General features: G+C 40.5%; 1 protein-coding gene across 3 annotated transcripts; it reads left to right on the top strand.

Moving 5' to 3' along the window:
- The first annotated feature begins 2531 nt into the window (after positions 1-2531).
- On the top strand, positions 2532-12787 carry prmt2 (protein arginine methyltransferase 2). Of its 3 annotated transcripts, XM_046363524.1 has the most exons (9): positions 2532-2843; positions 7177-7398; positions 7631-7792; positions 8056-8220; positions 8684-8859; positions 9604-9733; positions 10391-10527; positions 10618-10789; positions 12411-12787. In XM_046363524.1, the coding sequence occupies exons 1-9, from the start codon at positions 2730-2732 to the stop codon at positions 12441-12443; spliced, it is 1311 nt and encodes a 436-aa protein (XP_046219480.1). In that variant the 5' UTR covers positions 2532-2729; the 3' UTR covers positions 12444-12787. The 3 variants fall into 3 exon arrangements, with proteins under 3 accessions (XP_046219480.1, XP_046219469.1, XP_046219459.1); XM_046363513.1 differs by lacking the exon at positions 12411-12787 and having other exon boundaries at positions 10394-10527; positions 10618-11495; XM_046363503.1 differs by lacking the exon at positions 12411-12787 and having other exon boundaries at positions 10618-11495.
- Positions 12788-18635: the final 5848 nt, after the last annotated feature.

Raw genomic sequence — 18635 nt, 5'->3', positions numbered from 1 at the left:
TCACGTCTGGAGGAAACCTGGCACCATCCCTACTGTGAAGTATGGTGGTGGCAGCATCATGCTGTGGGGATGTTTTTCAGCGGCAGGGACTGGGAGACTAGTCAGGATCGAGGCAAAGCTGAATGGAGAAAAGTACAGAGATCCTTGATGAAAACCTGTAACAGAGCGGTCAGGGCCTTTGACTGGAATGAAGGTTCACCTTCCAACTGGACAATAACCCTAAGCACACAGCCAAGACAACGCAGGAGTGGCTTTGGGACAAGTCTCTGAATGTCCTTGAGTGGCACAGCCAGAGCCCGGACTTGAACCCAATGTAACATCTCTGGAGATTCCTGAAAATAGCTGTGCAGCGATGCTCCCCATCCATCCCGACAGGGCTTGATAGGATCTGCAGAGAAGAATGGGAGAAACTCCTCAAATACAGTTGTGCCAAGCTTGTAGCGTCATAACCAATTAGACTTGAGGCTGTAATTGCTGCCAAAGGTGCTTCAAAGTACTGAGTAAAGGTTCTGAATACTTATATAAATGTGATTCAGTTGATTTTTTATAAATTTGTCAAAATGTCTAAACTGTTTTTGCTTCGTCATTATGCCGTATTGATGAGGAAAACCCATCAGTATTTGTTGTGACCACCATTTGCCTGATGCAGCGCGACACATTTCCTCCACAGAGTTGATCAGGCTTTTTTTGATTGTGGACTGTAATGTTGTTCCACTCTTCAATGGCTGTATGAAGTTGCTGGATATTGACGGGAACTGGAACCCGCTGTCATACACGTTGATCCATAGCATCCCAAACATGCTCAATAGGTGCCATCTGGTGAGTATGCAGGCCATGGAAGAACTTGGACATTTTTAGTGTACAGATCCTTGCGACATGGGGCCGTGCATTATCATGCTGAAACATGAGGTGATGGCACCGGATGAATGGCATGACAAAGGGCCTCAGGATCTCGCCACAGTATCTCAATGCAAATGTGTTCGTTGTCCGTAGCTTCTGCCTTCCCATTCCATAACCCCACCGCCACCATGGGGCACTCTGTTCACAACTTTGACATCAGCAAACTACTCGTCCACATGATGGCATACATCCGTGAAAAGCACACTCCTACAGCGTGCCAATGGCCATCGAAGGAGAGCATTTGCCCACTGAAGTCAGTTACAACCCTGGTGAGGACGACGAGCACGCATTTATATTTTTGTTCCGTATAGCTACAGAAAGTAAGAGAAATCTGACCATCCATGAGGGGGCGTGTACTTCTGGGTATGAAAAACAAAAATCTAAACATTTAATAGATTTGAATGTTATTTGTTTTCTGTTATTTCATGTCAAATTGTGACACAATAAATTAGAAAACAAATTAATTTCCGATTTCCAATAACAAAACGTATTGGGACCCCTATTCATTACGGAAACCTTTTACCATTTAAAAACCAAATACCCCTTTCTGTGTTTGCAAATATTGCCTCATGAGGGCATTGCACTTAAGTTGGGAGTTCTTATAGAAGCAAAAAAAGAGACTATTTACATGTAGTTTATGAGTGCATTTCACACTACTTTGGATTATTGTTGTTTTTTTACCCCTTTTTCTCCCCAATTGGTAGTTAGTCTTGTCCCATCGCTGCAACTCCCCCACGGACTCGGGAGAGGCAAAGGTCGAGAGCCATGCGTCCTCCGAAACACGACCCTGCCAAGCCATACTGCTTCTTGACACACTCCTCGCTTAACCCGGAAGCCAGCCGCACCAATGTGTCAGAGGAAACACCGTCCAACTAGCGACCAAAATCAGCTTGCAGGTGCCCGGTCCGACACAAGGAGTCCCTAGGGACAAGGAAATCCAGACCAGCCAAACCCTCCCCTAACATGGACGACGCTGAGACAATTGTGTGCTGCCTCATGGGTCTTCCGGTCACAACTGGCTGTAACTCAGTCTGGGATCAAACCTGAGTCTGTAATGACAACTCAAGCACTGCAATGCAGTACTTTAAGCCGCTGTGACACTTTTGGATTCTAATTTAATTTAAGGGCTGGTATTCATTTCCTTTTTTTATATATTTATTTTTTACTTCATATAATGTTTGTCATCATCGCAAATCAACTTTATTTATTTTACTTAAAAACACTTGAACTTATAACCAGTAAAATGGCTATTTGGCAAGCCTTGGCTACAGCCTATTTATCAATGAACGTTAGCATTCTAGCTAACAACTGCTGCATCCAAAATAGTTATTTTGCAAAAATCACAACCAGACATAATATTAGCGACTGTTCAAGCAAAAATGAAAACATCATTGTAAGCGTATGAGAACCCACCCCACCCCAAAAATGTTTCGTTCAGAAGTAATAAAAACGTACGTCTGGGCTATGTCGAATGTGCGCTGGTGTCAATGGCTGTTACTGACAAGAGTCGCACGCATCTGTACGTGACGTCAGTGTGCGGTGTATAGGAAGAGAGGCCACGGAAGTTTCAATTGGACAAATTCAGGTAGGTCCCTCCTATGTTTCCAACCGACACATACGTAGACATGAAATCCTGGAACCGGAAATAAACACAGCTGGCTGTAGGCTACACTAAATTAACATAAAAATATGAAATATCGTGCTACTTTTTATTACCTTTAGATCGCAATACCAGTATATCTCTGCCCGAGACTAGCAAATTAAATTAATGACTGACTATAGCTAAATTATTAGAAGTTTGTGGACACAACCTCCAGCCTGAAGTTTTGATGTTTAAGAAAGTTGATGATTCGATCAGGATGCATCAGGAGGATGAAGATTACACCAATCCGCCAGAGGAGTTTATAGGACTGTCTGATTTCACGAGCTGCGGCAGCGACCAGGTGGGTGACTGTCTGGAGATACACTTTATTATCGATTTTATAAAGTAGTGTAGTAGAATAGTTCACTTTAAGACACATCCCGTAGAAAAAAAAGAAAGAAAAAAAAAAGATCTTGCTCTTGTGTAAAGTCATTCCGTGAACTAGATGTATCATAGAAATCAAGTAGGCATGTGACAATGTATACTGAAGAAAAATATAAACGCAACATGTAAAGTGTTGGTCCCATGTTTCATGAGCTGAAATAAAAGATCCCAGAAATGTTCCATTTGCACAAAAAGCGTATTTCTCTCAAATGTTGTGCACAAATTTGTTTACATCCCTGTTAGTGAGCATTTGTCTTTTGCCAAAATAATCCATCCACCTGACAGGTGTGGTTTATCAAGATTCTGATTAAACAGATTATTCCACATGTACGTTTTGCTGAAAAAAAGGCCACGCTAAAATGTGCAGTTTTGTCACACAACACCACAGATTTCTCAAGTTTTGAGGGAGCGTGCAATTAGCATGCTGACTGCAGGGATGTCCACCAAAGCTGTTACCAGAGAATCTAATGTTCATTTCTCTACCATAAGCTGCCTCCAACGTTGTTTTAGAGAATTTGGCAGTACGTCCAACCGGCCTCACAACTGCAGACTACGTGTGACCACGCCAGCCACAGACCTCTACACCCGACTCATCTGAGACCAGCCACCCTGACAGCTGATGAAGCTGAGGAGTATTTCTGTCTGTAATATAGCCCTTTTATTGCTGACTAACTCATTCTGATTGGCTACCCAGTGGGTGGGCCTATGCCCTCCCATGGCTGTGGCCTTGCACAATCATTTGAAATCCATAGATTAGGGCCTGATGAATTTATTTAAATTGACTAATTTCCTTTTATGAACTGTAACTCAGTAAAATCTTTGAAATTGTTGCGTTTATATTTTTGTTCAGTATAATTGGGATGCATTTGCTCCATTGTTTTTAAATTTTGTAGATGGTCCACTCTTTAATGGTGTGGCTTTAGATGACCATACTAAATACACTAGAATGCCTGAGAAGTCCCCTCAGACATTGTATGTACGTCTATACTGTATGTTTATCTATATGTGTATACAGTGTTAAGTTCTCATTTTTTCAGAGTAAATAACTCACGGATAGTAGAGAATCTTAACCAAGTTTAGTTCTTCCCAAAGGGTCGATACAGCTTTAATTCAGACAAAGACATGTTTCCACCACTACAAGTGTATATACTCCACTTTAGGCACTCCTCCTTCTCTCCAATCCTTACATCTTATGGTTCGACAGGAAGTTGGTAATCGGATAATAAACCATCATTTCTCCCTTCAGGGGATCTGACCTCAACCCCTCCTTCGCCTCATCCACAGATGTCTATCCGCTTCCCTTATAGCAATCCTGTGACCTCCTCCCATCCACCCAACACATTCCAAAGCCATCTTTCTTTCCACAGAAAACCATTAACCCCTGACAAAAAAAGTATCTTCCACTCCTTTATGTACTGTGCTTATAACAATGTTCAAAGTTTACCCCGAATCCAACAACAGTATGTACAGTGGCAAGAAAAAGTTTGTGAACCCTTTGGAATTACCTGGATTTCTGCCTAAATTAGTCATACAATTTGATCTGATCTTCATCTAGGTCACAACAATAGACAAACAGTCTGCTTGAACTAATAACACACAAACAATTATACATTTTCATGTATTTATTGAACACATGTAAACATTCACAGTGCAGGGTGAACCCTTGGATTTAATAACTGGTTCACCCTCCTTTGGCAGCAATCACCTCAACCAAATGTTTCCTGTAGTTGCAGATCAGACCTGCACAACGGTCAGGAGGAATTTTTGACCATTCCTCTATACAAAACTGTTTCAGTTCAACAATATTCTTGGGATGACTGGTGTGAACAGGTCTCTTGAGGTCATGCCACAGCATCTCAATCTGGTTGAGGTCAGGACTCTGACTAGGCTACCCCAGGATGGTGTATTTTCTTCTGTTGAAGCCATTATTTTATTGATTTACTTCTGTGTTTTGGGTCGTTGTCCTGTTGCATGACCCAACTTTTGTTGAGCTTCAATTGGCGGACAGATAACCTAACATTCTCCTGCAAAATGTCTTGATAAACATAGGAATTCATTTATCTGTCAATGATAGCATGCTGTCCAGGCCCTGAGGTAGCAAAGCAACCCCAAACCATGATGCTCCCTCCACCTTAGTTTACAGTTGGGATGAGGTTATCATGTTGATGTGCTGTGCCTTTTTTCTACACATATAGTGTTGTGTGTTCCTTCCAAACAACTCAACTTTAGTTTAATCTGTCCATAAGCTATTTTGCCAGTACCACTGTGGAATATCCAGGTGCTCTTTTGTTAACTTCAAAACGTGCAGCAATGTTTTTTTTGGGACAGCAGTGGCTTCTTCCGTAGTGTCCTGCCATGAACACCATTCTTGTTTAGTGTTTTATGTATCTTAGACTCGTCAGAGATGTTTGCATGTTCCAGAGATTTCTGTTAGTCTTTAGCTGACACTCCTGGATTCTTCTTAACCTCATTGAGCATTCTGCACTGTGCTCTTGCAGTCATCTTTTCAGGACAGCCACTCCTAGGGAGAGTAGCAACAGTGCTGAACTTTCTCCATTTATAGATAATTTGTCTTACCGTGGACTGATGAACATCAAGGCTTTTAGAGATACTTTTGTAACTCTTTCCAGCTTTATGCAAGTCAACTATTCTTAAACTTAGGTCTTCTGAGATTTATTTTGTTTGAGGCATGGTTCACAACAGGAAATGCTTCTTGTGAATAGCAAACTCAAATTGTGTGAGTGTTTTTATAGGGCAAGGCAGCTCTAACCAACATCTCCAATCTCGTCTCATTGATTAGACTCCAGGTTAGCTAATATAATAATATAATAATAATAATAATATATGCCATTTAGCAGACGCTTTTATCCAAAGCGACTTACAGTCATGTGTGCATACATTCTACGTATGGGTGGTCCCGGGAATTGAACCCACTACCCTGGCGTCACAAGCGCCATGCTCTACCAACTGAGCTACAGAAGGACCAGCTGACTCCTGACTCCAATTAGCTTTTGGAGAAGTCATTAGTCTAGGGGTTCACATACTTTTTCCAACCTACACTGTGAATGTTTAAATGATGTATTCAATATAGACAAGAAAAATACAATCATTCGTGTGTTATTAGTTTAAGCAGACTGTGTTTGTCTGTTGTTGTGATTTAGTTGAAAATCATATCAAATTTTATGACCAATATATGCAGAAATCCAGGTAATTCCAAAGGGTTCACATACTTTTTCTTACACCTATATGCACACTATCATTCAAAAGTTTGGAGTCACTTAGAAATGTCCTTGTTTTTGAAGAAAATCACTTTTTTTGTCCATTACAATGACATCAAATTGATCACAAATACAGTGTAAACATTGTTAATGTTGTAAATTACTATTGTAGCTAGAAACTGCAGATTTCTTTATGGAATATCTACATAGGTGTACAGAGGCCCATTATCAGCAACCACTCCTGTGTTCCAATGGCACATTGTGTTAGCTAATCCAGGTTTATCATAGAAAACCCTTTTGCAATTATGTTAGCACAGCTGAAAACTGTTGTTCTGATTAAAGAAGCAATACAATTGGCCTTCTTTAGACTAGTTGAGTATCTAAAGCATCAGACTTTGTAGGTTAGATTACAGGCTCAAAATGGCCAGAAACAAAGAATTCCTTCTGTAACTCTTCAGTCTATTCTTGTTCTGAGAAATGAAGGCTATTCCATGAGAGAAATTGCCAAGAAACTGAAGATCTTGTGCAATGCTGTGTACTACTCCCTTCACAGAACAACACAAACTGGCCCTAACCAGAATAGAAAGAGGAGTGGGAGGCCCAGGTTGCTGATTTTTGCTGATAATGGGCTTCTGTATGCCTATGTAGATATTCCATTTTAAAAATCAGCTGTTTCCAGCTACAATTGTCATTTACAACATTATCATTGTCTACACTGTATTTCTGATCAATTTTATGTTATTTTAATGGACAAAAAATGTGCTTTTCATTCAAAAACAAGGACATTTCTAAGTGACCCCAAACTTTTGAACGGTAGTGTATGTCTATACTGTTTGTCTATGTCTGTCCCTGACACCTATACTGTATGTCTGTCTCCGACCCCAGCTGTTTGTCTGTGTGTATGTCTGTCTCTTACCCCAGCTGTATGTCTACAGTATGTGTATGTCTGTCTCTTACACCAGCTGTTTGACTATGTGTGTATGTCTATCTCTGACCCCATCTGACCTTAACCCTAACACTCTCTGACCACAGCTGAGTTTCAGAGCTGGAGACAGGTTACTGGTCCACACCAAGACATCAGCTGACTGGTGGTGGGCGGAGTTAGGAGGCCTCTGTGGCTACGTTCCATCTAGTTACCTGAAACAAGATGTGGAGGACAGTTACCTAAAACAAGGTGTGGAGGAGGACACCTCAGAGGAAACCTCAGAGGACCCCTGGCAGGATGAAGAGTACTTTGGCAGCTATGGAACACTGGTTTGGCTTCTTGTCTCTCTCTCTTCCTAATTAACAATACATACATTTCTACACAGTGCTATTATTTGCATCCCAAATGGCATTCTTTTAAATATATATTTTTACTACTTTTGACCAGGGCCCAGATGTGTCCCAAATGGCACCCTATTCCCTATAGTGCAGTATATAGGGAAACAGGTGCCATTTGGGAGGTGACCTATGCAACATGTTGTCTATGTTTCTGCCGACCCAGAGGCTTCAACTGGAGATGCTGAGTGACCGAGCGAGGACGGAGACGTACCGCCAGGTGATTCTGACCAACAGCGCCCCCCTAAGGGGCAAGGTGGTTATGGACCTGGGCTGTGGCACCGGAGTCATCAGCCTCTTCTGTGCCCGCCTGGCCCAGCCCAAAGCTGTAAGGATATCAAGATAATATATATATATATAATTATAATCAGTAACAATTCATATTGCAGATAAAAGTCTAAGATATTTTATTAAATTCATGTTTAGTGCCAGATAGCAGTCAACTTTTATTTTGAGCCTTTATATTACAATGCCTATATCTCCATCTAGTGAACAATGTACATTCAAACACCATGCATTTGTGCTGTAGGTGTATGAAACTCCTGTTCTGTCCTGTAAGTGTGTTAAGTCCTGTGTTGTGTTGTTCTGTAGGTTTATGCAGTGGAGGCCAGCTCCATAGCAGAACACACTGAGACCCTGGTGAGGCAGAACGGCTGTGAGGAGGTTGTGACAGTCTTCCAGGGTCGGGCTGAGGAGCTGGAGCTACCAGGCACAGTAGACATCCTGATCTCAGAGTGGATGGGCAACTGTCTGCTGGTAGGGAACTGTATGCTGCTAGGACTTTTTATTTTTATTTGACCTTTATTTAACTAGGAAAGTCAGTTAAGAACAAATTCTTATTTTCAATGACGGCCTAGGAACAGTGGGTTAACTGCCTGTTCAGGGGCAGAATGACAGACTTGTACCTTGTCAGCTCGGGGATTTGAACTTGCAACCTTCCGGTTACTAGCCCAACACTGACCACTAGGCTACCCTGCGTTATTGTTTTAACCTCTGAATCCACTAACACCATTGTTTCATAAAGACTTCTGTGATTGAGAACCTTCTTGCTTCTGATCTCCACCATAGCAAAGCATTCTGCAATGGAAAATGAAAACAAGCATTTCTTTTTGGATAAATTCAGGTAGTCCCTCCCTGTTTTGGCCCATTTGCTTCCTAGTGAATACGACCCTGTTCTGCCTCAGGTGTTTAAATAACAACTGTCTCTCTTCTCCTCTAGTTTGAGTTCATGATAGAGTCAGTGTTGCAGGCGCGGGACCGCTGGCTGAGAGACGGGGGGATGATGTGGCCCTCTGGGGCCTCTCTCTGCCTGGTCCCCTGTCAGGCCCTGGACTACTACACAGAGAGGATGGGCTTCTGGGAGCAGCCCTACGGACTGGACTTCACTGCCCTCCAGTAAGATCCAAAGCTGGGGTTCAGCCCCAGTGGTCACACCATAGAAATAGAATCACTAGAACAGACCTGGAGCCTCTGACCATGGTGATTCTATTTCATTATTATTGTATTATGATGATTCTATTTCTATGGGTCTGACTGACCATGTCCATTTGAGTTCTCTAAATGTAATCCCTGATGTGATCGGTTAATGGAGCTGTAGTTGTTATATAAGTATTCTTAGTTTGTTTTTCATGATGCTTTTGTCTATTTTGTCATTTATTTTAAATGACATGAGTTGTCCTGAGGTGTTTGTCAAGTGTAAACCAGGAGTGTATGTAACTGTTTGTTTATTTCCAATGTGGAGGGTTTCAGTAGTGAGACTGTCTGTCAGGTGTGATGTCACAGTGATGCAACTACAGTAGGGACAACACTATGGACAGTAAGTTTTAACTACATACCTTTGGGGTCAGTTTCCCAGATATAGATGAAGCCTATACAAATCCTGAATTAAGAAGCACTTGCTTTTTAGTCCAGGATTAGGCTTAAAATGTTTCTGGCAAGCTGTCTCTCGGTGGCGAGGGTGTAGTTTGGTGTGAAGTGGTAAGCGTAACATCTATGGTAAAGTCAAACAACAAACTTAAAATTGCTGTGTCAGCTATGCTCCAGTCTTTACAGTGCAAATTAAACAACCAAACCAATCGGGTAAGTCTGTCATTGAACAATATTGAGTGGCTAGTTAATGTGACTGCCACCACCCTCCAGATCCCTGGCCCAGTCAGAGTTCTTCTCCAGGCCCAGGTTCAGCCACCTCCTCCAGCCTGAAGACTGCCTGGCTACCCCCTGTGATGTCATCACTCTGGACATGCTCACGCTGCATGTTACAGATCTAGAGGTACAGTACGTCTGGTTCTCACAGATCTGGTACTGGATTATATACAGAGTGTAAATGTAAGGGATAATCAACAAGGGGCTAAGCGTTCTCTGGAAAATAATGAACGAAGTGGAAGGTGTGTTCCACGACGCACTAGCAGAGTGGAACTGAACTTCCACTGAGTTGCATTATTTTCCAGAGAATGTATGGAGCCCCGAGTTAATTATCCTTTTTATACCATGGCTATAATTTAATACATTTGCCACTAGAAATGTGTTAAGTTGACAGGATAATGTGTTCAACATCCACTGAAGTAGCTAGCAAGTTTACTAGATAGCTACAGTAGTTGCCGTCGTAACCAAACAAACAGACTTGCTAGTTTAGCTAACCAAACCATCAGACCTAGCTTGCTATTATGAAAATTGAATTCAACAATAGCAATACTGTTTTCAATTAGACTTTTTCTGTAAAAAGCAGCTCAAACAAAACATGTAAAAATGAACTATAGACATTGAATTCTGACGTGCAAATATACTGTGTGCTATAGGAAAATAACGCACTCTAGAATGCCCTTCAAGCCAATCAGAAAGGAGTATTCAACAATGCCATGGTGTAAAACAATATAATAACATGTAATTTACACACACATACATATAAGTCAACGAGTTCCCTGTCTAGAAGCTGAGGGGCCAGTTTACCTTCATCGTGGAAAAGGCTGGGACGTTCCACGGGTTCACTTCCTGGTTCAAAGTTCAGTTCCAGAGCCTGGAGAGAGACAAAACCACATTGGAGTTAGACACTGGGCCCTACTCTGAGTAAGTAGTGGAGGTAGACATTGGGCCCTAGCAGCTTTCACAATCAGTACAGCCAATGCGATATCAGCTCCTCCCTCTATTCTCCATCAGGCCAACCCACTGGAAGCAGACTCTGTTCATGCTGGATGGGCCGATCTCGCTGCTCGGTGGAGAGACGGTGTCTGGAATCATCCTTCTACACCGGAACCCCGTCTGGAGACGTCACATGACTGTTACCATCCAATGGAGAATCAGCAGCACAGAGGAAACAGGAAACTGCATGGCAAGTATCCTCTATCTTTTACGGGTGAATCGTAATTCCCACTTACCTCAAATGTTCACTTATACCCATTTCAGACAGAAGATGTGGTATGTTACCTGTAAAGAATGACCCCCTTTCAAACAGCCCCTTATTTACCACTTATTTGCAGGTTTACCCCTTTTATACATATTAGTGAGTAACTGGAAAATTGGGTGGAGTGGGGGGTGTTGTTAAACCATGGGGCCTGTTTGTTTACCTCAACTTTTTCACTTAGTTTCCCATTGACAGTAATGCATGACTAAGTGAAAATTCAACTTACAGTACCAGTCAAAAGTTTGGACACATCTACTCATTCACAGGGTTTTTTTCTTTATTTTTTACTATTTTCTAAAAAACAAATGATAGTCCCACTAATCCCACAGATGAGATGGCGTTTTGCTGTGGTAGCCATGCGGGTTAAGTGTGCCTTGAATTCTAAATAAAACCCTGATAGTGTCACCCCGACACCATCACACCACCTCCTCCATGCTTCACAGTGGGAACCACACATGCGGAGGTCATCCGTTCATCATCCGTTCCGTCCACTCTGCGTCTCAAAGACAGTGTGGTTGGAACCAAAAATATCAAATGTAGACTCATCAGATTTCCACCAGTCTAATGTCCATTGCTCGTGTTTCTTGGCCCAAGCAAGTCTCTTCTTATTATTGGTGTCCTTTAGTAGTGGTTTCTTTGCAGAAATTCGACCATGAAGGCCTGATTCACACAGTCTCTGAATAGTTGATGTTGAGATGTGTCTGTTACTTGAATTCTGTGAAGCATTTCTTTGGGCTGCAATATGAGGTGCAGTTAACTCTAACAAACTTATCCTCTGAAGCAGAGGTAACTCTGGGTCTTCCTTTACTGTAGCAGTCCTCATGAGAGCCTGTTTCATCATAGTGCTTGATGGTTTTTGTGACTGCACTTGAAGAAACTCAAAGTCCTTTACATTTTCCAGATTGACTGACCTTCATGTCTTAAAGTAATGATGGACTGTCGTTTCTCTTTGCTTATTTGACCTATTCTTGCCATAATATGGACTTGGGTCTTTTACCAAATAGGGCTATCTTCTTTATACCACCCCTACCATGTCAAAACCCAACTGATTGCCTCAAATGCATTAAGGAAATAAATTCTACAAATGACCTTTTAACAAGGCACACCTGTTAATTGAAATGCATCCCATGTGACTACCTCATGAAGCTGGTTGAGAGATTGCCAAAAGTGTGCAAAGCTGTCAAAGGCAAAGGGTGACTATTTTGAAGAAACTCAAATATAAAATATATTTTGATTTGTTTAACACTTTTTTTGGTTACTACATGATTCCGTATGTGTTATTTCATAGTGTTGATGTCTTCACTATTATTCTACAATGTAGAAAACAGTACAAAATAAAGAAAAACCCTTGAATGTCCAAACTTTTGACTGGTACTGTAAGTGGAAGTAAAGATTCCCCCTGAAGTGTGTACAGTAACTTCATTACTAAGGATACTTTCTCAGTCTTCTGACATGAATATAATGACGGATTCTACTGTGTTTTTGTAGATCTAGATATCTAGGAAGTTATAGACTTGTCACCTCACCTGTTGCTCTGTTCTCCCTGTAGGTCCAGACAAAGAGTTTCCCTATGTGGAGATGATGACATCATAGGCTGTCATTGAAGGATATAGCAGCCAGACCTCTCTGATATTAGCCTAGTCCCAGATCTGTTTGTGGCTTTGCCTACTCCATTGTCATTGTCAAGCCAAACATGACAATTCCATAAGGAGTGTTGTGGAAATGACCACCAGGGACTCCAAGTCAAACTTAAATTATCATACTTTATTATCAGCAAGCTGGAAAGGTTCCAACAAACATAATGCACCAAGTAGTACACGTCTGTCAGGAGCTCTGTCAGAGAAGTCCTGTTAGTTCTCTTATATACTGCTTTTGCAGACAAGTTATATTTGCATGATTTACATGATTAAATATTTGAATTCATCATTGACGTTTGGTTCATGCATGTGACCGACCAATACCTCACGAGGCTTCTTCTCTCCAAGCTGAGACCTTGAAACTGATATATCCTTTTCGGTTCTCAAAACAATGTTCTGGGCATACTGACAAATTGCTTATACTGATACGGATCAATCAGTCACTTGTATGAACCCAGTCGAATAGGTTATTAGAAAAGCACAAACAAACATTTCCTTCACATTCTCTCCTCTTATATAAAAGTTAGCCTTAATTTTAAGGTAAGCATTAGATTATAGCTTCTATCAAAAGGTTCTATACTTCTATTAAATTAAGTGAAATCAACACATAAAACCATATACTTCATCTTTTCAAACCCTTCATTCTGGGATGTACAATCTAAACAGTTACACACATACTTCATTGCACAATTTAATTTAGGGATTCTGTCAATGACATTTCAGCTGGAGCTTTTGTCGCGAGTGGCATGTTCAATGCATTTATTTGTCTAAATTATAATACATTTTGCAGTGTGCAGACCTTCACAATCAACCTGATACCTGAAATAAACAATTTTGGACAAGCCTAATTTAATTTACAGGCGTTTCTTCATTTTCTTCCTCGGATAGTGTTTGTCCTCCCAATGGCAAATGTGCAAAGTGGATGGCCCTTGATGATGTTTTCAATATCTGGGGAATAATTCTGATTTAAACCTAGCACCTGAGCTACCACCATCCTTTACCGACCATTGCATCTTGTCCATTTTTGGACCAGTACAACAGCAGCATGAGAGAAGTTTGGATGGGATCTCTCTCCATGCTCACTCCACATGGACCCATGTTGCACTCCTGGGAGAAAAGGCATGAGATAAAAGGCAGTTGATAGCTTCGATTGGATGCTGTGCACAGGTTGCTGGCTCTGACTCAAGTTTCAGGTAGAAGTGATGAAGGACCATATTAAATGCCATTGTCACCATCACTTCAGCCGGTTAGAAGGAGTGAGGCTCACAATGTTCTCAGACAAATGATTCCTTCTATGCATCTACTGTAGATACCATCGGTTGTCACCTTCGCAATTACCTCGAGAGAGGACAGACGAATCTCTGTTTAGTTTAGGGCATTTCTGATTAAGGAAATCCAGACAAACTATTCACTGTATGTCAAATTATTACTTCTACCAAAATGCTTAATACAAATGTGTAAGATAAATGTTAAAAAGAATAACAACACACAGTTGAATCCATTTTTGCAAATTGGCTTATACTCCCCTATAATCTTGGCGATCCCACCTGCAGAGTAATAGGGTCCGGAGGGAGAAATCCCATCCATCAGACCCAACCTAGTGAGATTTGTATTGAAGCAAGATGAAAACAACAACAATCTTCTTCATATAAAACACCTTATCCTTTACTCAACCGAGCTCTCTGTCTATAAGATTGCCTGGTTCACGTGGCATAGTCTTAGCACTATCTGGTAACAATCCACAAATCCAACGATCTGATACATTCTGTAGTACAGAGACATTACTAGCTATTTGTAAGAAAGTGTTTGACCCGGGGAAAAATTTTAATCCATTTCCAAAAATCCCAAAAATATATTTTTCCTTTTTACAGGCAGGCATTTGAACAAAATTAATTTGCATATTTACCAAAGGGCCTCAGGGGACTGGTAATTCCCCCTTTGGACACATAACTCACATCGGGATTCATGCATCTCAAAAACACAACAGTACAGGTTAAATAAAAAAAATCAACGAATTGGAATAACACCATAAATTAGAATTACAACTCTTGATGACTCCAAAAGGAAATAGTTGGATCCCATAAGGTAATAGTAAAATAGACGAGCGACAGGTTTCCCTCATTCAGGGGCAGCGCTCTCTCTTTCTTTCTTGTGGTCCAAATCACAATATGACTGTTGATAAATTATAAACTTCTTCCTAATTATCAGTGTTTACATATTACATTTAAATCTCACCCAATATCTCTAACCTTTCTAGTGAGGGTGATCAGGGCTCACCAGAAAGTCAGAACAGAGGTCTGAGGTCATTCAAACCCATTAAGTGAGTGTTACTTTCCCTTTTCTTTTCCTGTACCTCAGACTCATTATTCAAAGACATTCCAAATATTTTGTGTACCAGGTTTACATTGGGTTATCAAGAGAATTTACGTGTGCAACCAAAACTCGGACAATCGATACTTCAGAAAATGTCATTTCTGTGCCCTTTAAAGTGCATTCTTAAACCTACTAAAATCTAAATAAAAGGACATGTACACAATAAATCAAACACGGTATTAACACCACTAATAAATATTAATAACAGGTGGGTTATGTGTGGGTGCTGGCGTGTGTGGTAAAACGTAGGGTAAAAACAAACAAAATGGCCAGGCCTTACTTAATTTGGAAGCTCCCATAACAACCGGATCGGGGTACCTTTATACTGTATAGTCTCAATAACTTCTATCCAAAGGCACCTGCCCCAGGATACAGAATAATTAGTAAATATGTCAAAAAAACTTTGTAGCAAATATTCCATCAGTCCTGGAAGAATGAAATAAACATGTATGTTTATTTAACCTTTATTTTACTAGGCAAGTCAGTTAAGAACAAATGATTATTTTCAATGACGGCCTAGGAACAGTGGGTTAACTGCCTGTTCAGGGGCAGAACGACAAATTTGTACCCTGTCAGCTCGGGGATTTGAACTTGCAACCTTCCGGTTACTAGTCCAACGCTCTAACCACTAGGCTACCCTGCCGCCCCTATGCTACATTTTAATCAGTCCAAAAATGGATTAATCTTAATCGATCTTACTGCATATTGGGCAGGAGGCCTTGATGAAACCATGAGTTTCCAGAATCATACTTGAGACATAGGGTCCCGTTAAGCGGAATAGGCACCTTCTAAAGTAAACAATCCCAGAGCCCCTTTCTTGTAATCTTGACCAGCGGCAGAGACTGGGAGACTAGTCAGGATCGAGGGAAAGATGAACAGAGCAAAGTACAGAGAGATCCTTGATGAAAACCTGCTCCAGAGTGCTCAGGACCTCAGATTGGGGTGAAGGTTCACCTTCCAACAGGACTACGACCCTAAGCACACAGTCAAGACAACGCAGGAGTGGCTTCGGGACAAGTCTCTGACTGTCCTTGAGTGGCCCAGCCAGAGTCGGACTTGAACCCGATCTAACATCTCTGGAGAGACCAGAAAATAGCTGAGCAGCAACGCTCTCCATCCAACCTGACAGAGCTTGAGAGGATCTGCACAGAAGAATGGGAGAAACTCCCCAAATACAGGTGTGCCAAGCTTGTAGTGTCATCCCCAAGAAGACTTGAGGCTGTAATCGCTGCCAAATGTGCTTCAAGTACTGAGTAAAGGGTTTGAATACTTATGGAAATGTAATATTTCAGTTTTTTATTTTTAATACATTAGAATTATTTGTTATTTTTTAAACTGTTTTTGCTTTGTCATTATGGGGTATTGGGTGTAGATTGATGAGAGGAAGAAAAACAACGATTGAATCCATTTTAGAATAAGGCTGTAACGTAACAAAATGTGGAAATAGTGAAGGGGTCGAAATACTTTCCGAATGCACAGTAGATACCATGTGTTTTTTCCGCTGCCCCTGTTTGAGACAGGTGCATGATAATGGTCCATTCTAAATCAAAACATTTATTATTATCATCATATATTATTTAGTATATGGAAAGACAAGATTAAATCAAGAATAGTGTGATGGATGACAATATTAGCCTATCACTTGTGAATGATATATTATCACTTGTGAATGATGCCCAGTTTAACTTCTTATGGCTGAGATCCCGTTTACCGGGAGCAATATAACAACCAGTGATAGTACAGGGCGCCATATTCAAAAGAACAGAAATCTCATAATTAAAATTCCTCAAACATCTTATATTGTTTTCACGGTAGTCTTGTTGTTAATCCCACCACATTTTCCGATTTCAAATAGGATTTACGGGGAAAGCACCACAAACGATTATGTTAGGTCACCAACAACTCACTAAAATACACAGCCATTTTTACCAGCCAAAGAGAGAGAGAGAAAAAGCACATATCGAGATAAAATGAATCACTAACTTTTTGATAATCTTCATCAGATGACACTCATAGGACTTCATGTTACACAATACATGCATGTTTTGTTTGATAAAGTTCATATTTATATCAGAAAATCTGAGTTTACATTGGTGTATTAGATTCACTAGTTCCAAAAACATCCAGTGATTTTGCATAGATACATCATTCAACAGAAATACTCATCATAAATGTAGATGATAATACAAGTTATACACATGGAATGATAGATATACCTCTCCTTAATGCAACCGCTGTGTCAGATTTAAAAAAAACTTTACGGAAAAAGAAACGCATGCAATAATCTGAGACGGCGCTCAAAAGTAAAAACACCACAGCTGCAAAGATGGAGTCAACATAAACAAGAAATTACATGATAAATATTCCCTTACCTTTGATGATCTACATCAGAAAGCACTCCAGGAATCCCAGGTCCACAATAAATGTTTGTTGTGTTCGAAAATGTCCGTTATTTATGTCCAAATACCTTCTTTTGTTAGCACGTTTGGTATTCATATCCAAACGCTAATTCTGGTCAGCGTTATATCGGACAAAAACTTCAAAAAGTGATATTACCGGTCGAAGAAACATTTCAAACTAAGTACAGAATCAATCATTAGGATGTTTTTAACATATAGCTTCAATAAAGTTCCAACCGGGGTACTCCTTCTTGTCTTCGTGAGCAATGGAATGCAAGTGACTACCACGAGGAATAAACATGATCAGAAAATGGCTGACTGCCAGACTCCTGACTGATTCTGCTATCATTCACTCCCACAACATCATAGAAGTCTCATTATAATTTCTATTGATGGTTGACATCTAGTGGAACCCCTAGGCAGTGCAACATCATTCATATCTCAAGGGAATTTCATTGGGGACTCTGGTGAATACATACAAAGCTCAGATTTCTGACTTCCTGTTTTGATTTCAACTCAGGATTTTGCCTGCCAATATGAGTTCTGTTATGCTCACAGACATCATTCAAACAGTTTTAGAAACTTTAGAGTGTTTTCTATCCAATACTAATAATGAAATGCATATATTAGAAGCTGAGACTGAGGAGTAGGCCGTTTACCTTAGACACCTTATTCATCCAAGCTACTCGATACTGACCCCCAGCCATAAAAAGTTAAGGAAAGAAACAGCATGTTGTTTTGCAACTATTTCAAATCATAGTTGCACACCTCATGTCGCCTAGCCTATTTGCTATACAGTATGTTTTGATAAGGTTTGTATCACAACTAAAGTGGCCAAATAACTTCTTAAAAGTAAGCACATTAATTGCTTTAATATGGGTGTAGAGCCTAACTGGCATACTATACATAGAGTTTGGAGAAGATCATTTTCACTATAAAAATGCACCGTTATAATAAAAGCATTACATGAATAATCACATTTGTGGCCACTTTTGATAAGTGTTTTCCTGCTAATGGAACATTTGCGCTTATGGCCTACTGCCATGTGCACTTTGCTGCGCTTTTAATGTGAAGAAATAGCCTAATTTAACAACATTTTAATATAAACATTCTCATCTGTTGCTTAAAACAGTTTTTTTGATGCTAGTGATTGTATTGATTTGGGATCTGTCGCATCCCACAACTGTCCCAGACTGCGTTTGGAATATTTATTTATAGAATAGAATAGAATAACTTTTGTATTATAGGAGATAGTAGATTGACTTCGTCCAGTGTTTTTGCTGTTCGTTAGGCCTACTCATCTTGTTGGCTGATGGAAAGTAAATGTGGACAGTTCTTCTAATATCTTCCATATGCGCCTCCGAA

This window comes from Oncorhynchus gorbuscha, linkage group LG01 (genome assembly GCF_021184085.1).
Source record: "Oncorhynchus gorbuscha isolate QuinsamMale2020 ecotype Even-year linkage group LG01, OgorEven_v1.0, whole genome shotgun sequence".
NCBI lineage: Eukaryota > Metazoa > Chordata > Actinopteri > Salmoniformes > Salmonidae > Oncorhynchus > Oncorhynchus gorbuscha.
This window is presented reverse-complemented; position numbering and strand designations above follow the sequence as displayed.

What these genes read in the sequence shown, in the direction of transcription:
- prmt2 (XM_046363503.1), top strand. Translation starts at nt 2,730, where the DNA reads ATGTTTAAGAAAGTTGATGATTCGATCAGGATGCATCAGGAGGATGAA. An exon ending in GGATGGGCAACTGTCTGCTG is followed by an intron (nt 8,221 to 8,683) that starts GTAGGGAACTGT and finishes CTTCTCCTCTAG; the next exon opens with TTTGAGTTCATGATAGAGTC. An exon ending in CTGGACTTCACTGCCCTCCA is followed by an intron (nt 8,860 to 9,603) that starts GTAAGATCCAAA and finishes ACCACCCTCCAG; the next exon opens with ATCCCTGGCCCAGTCAGAGT.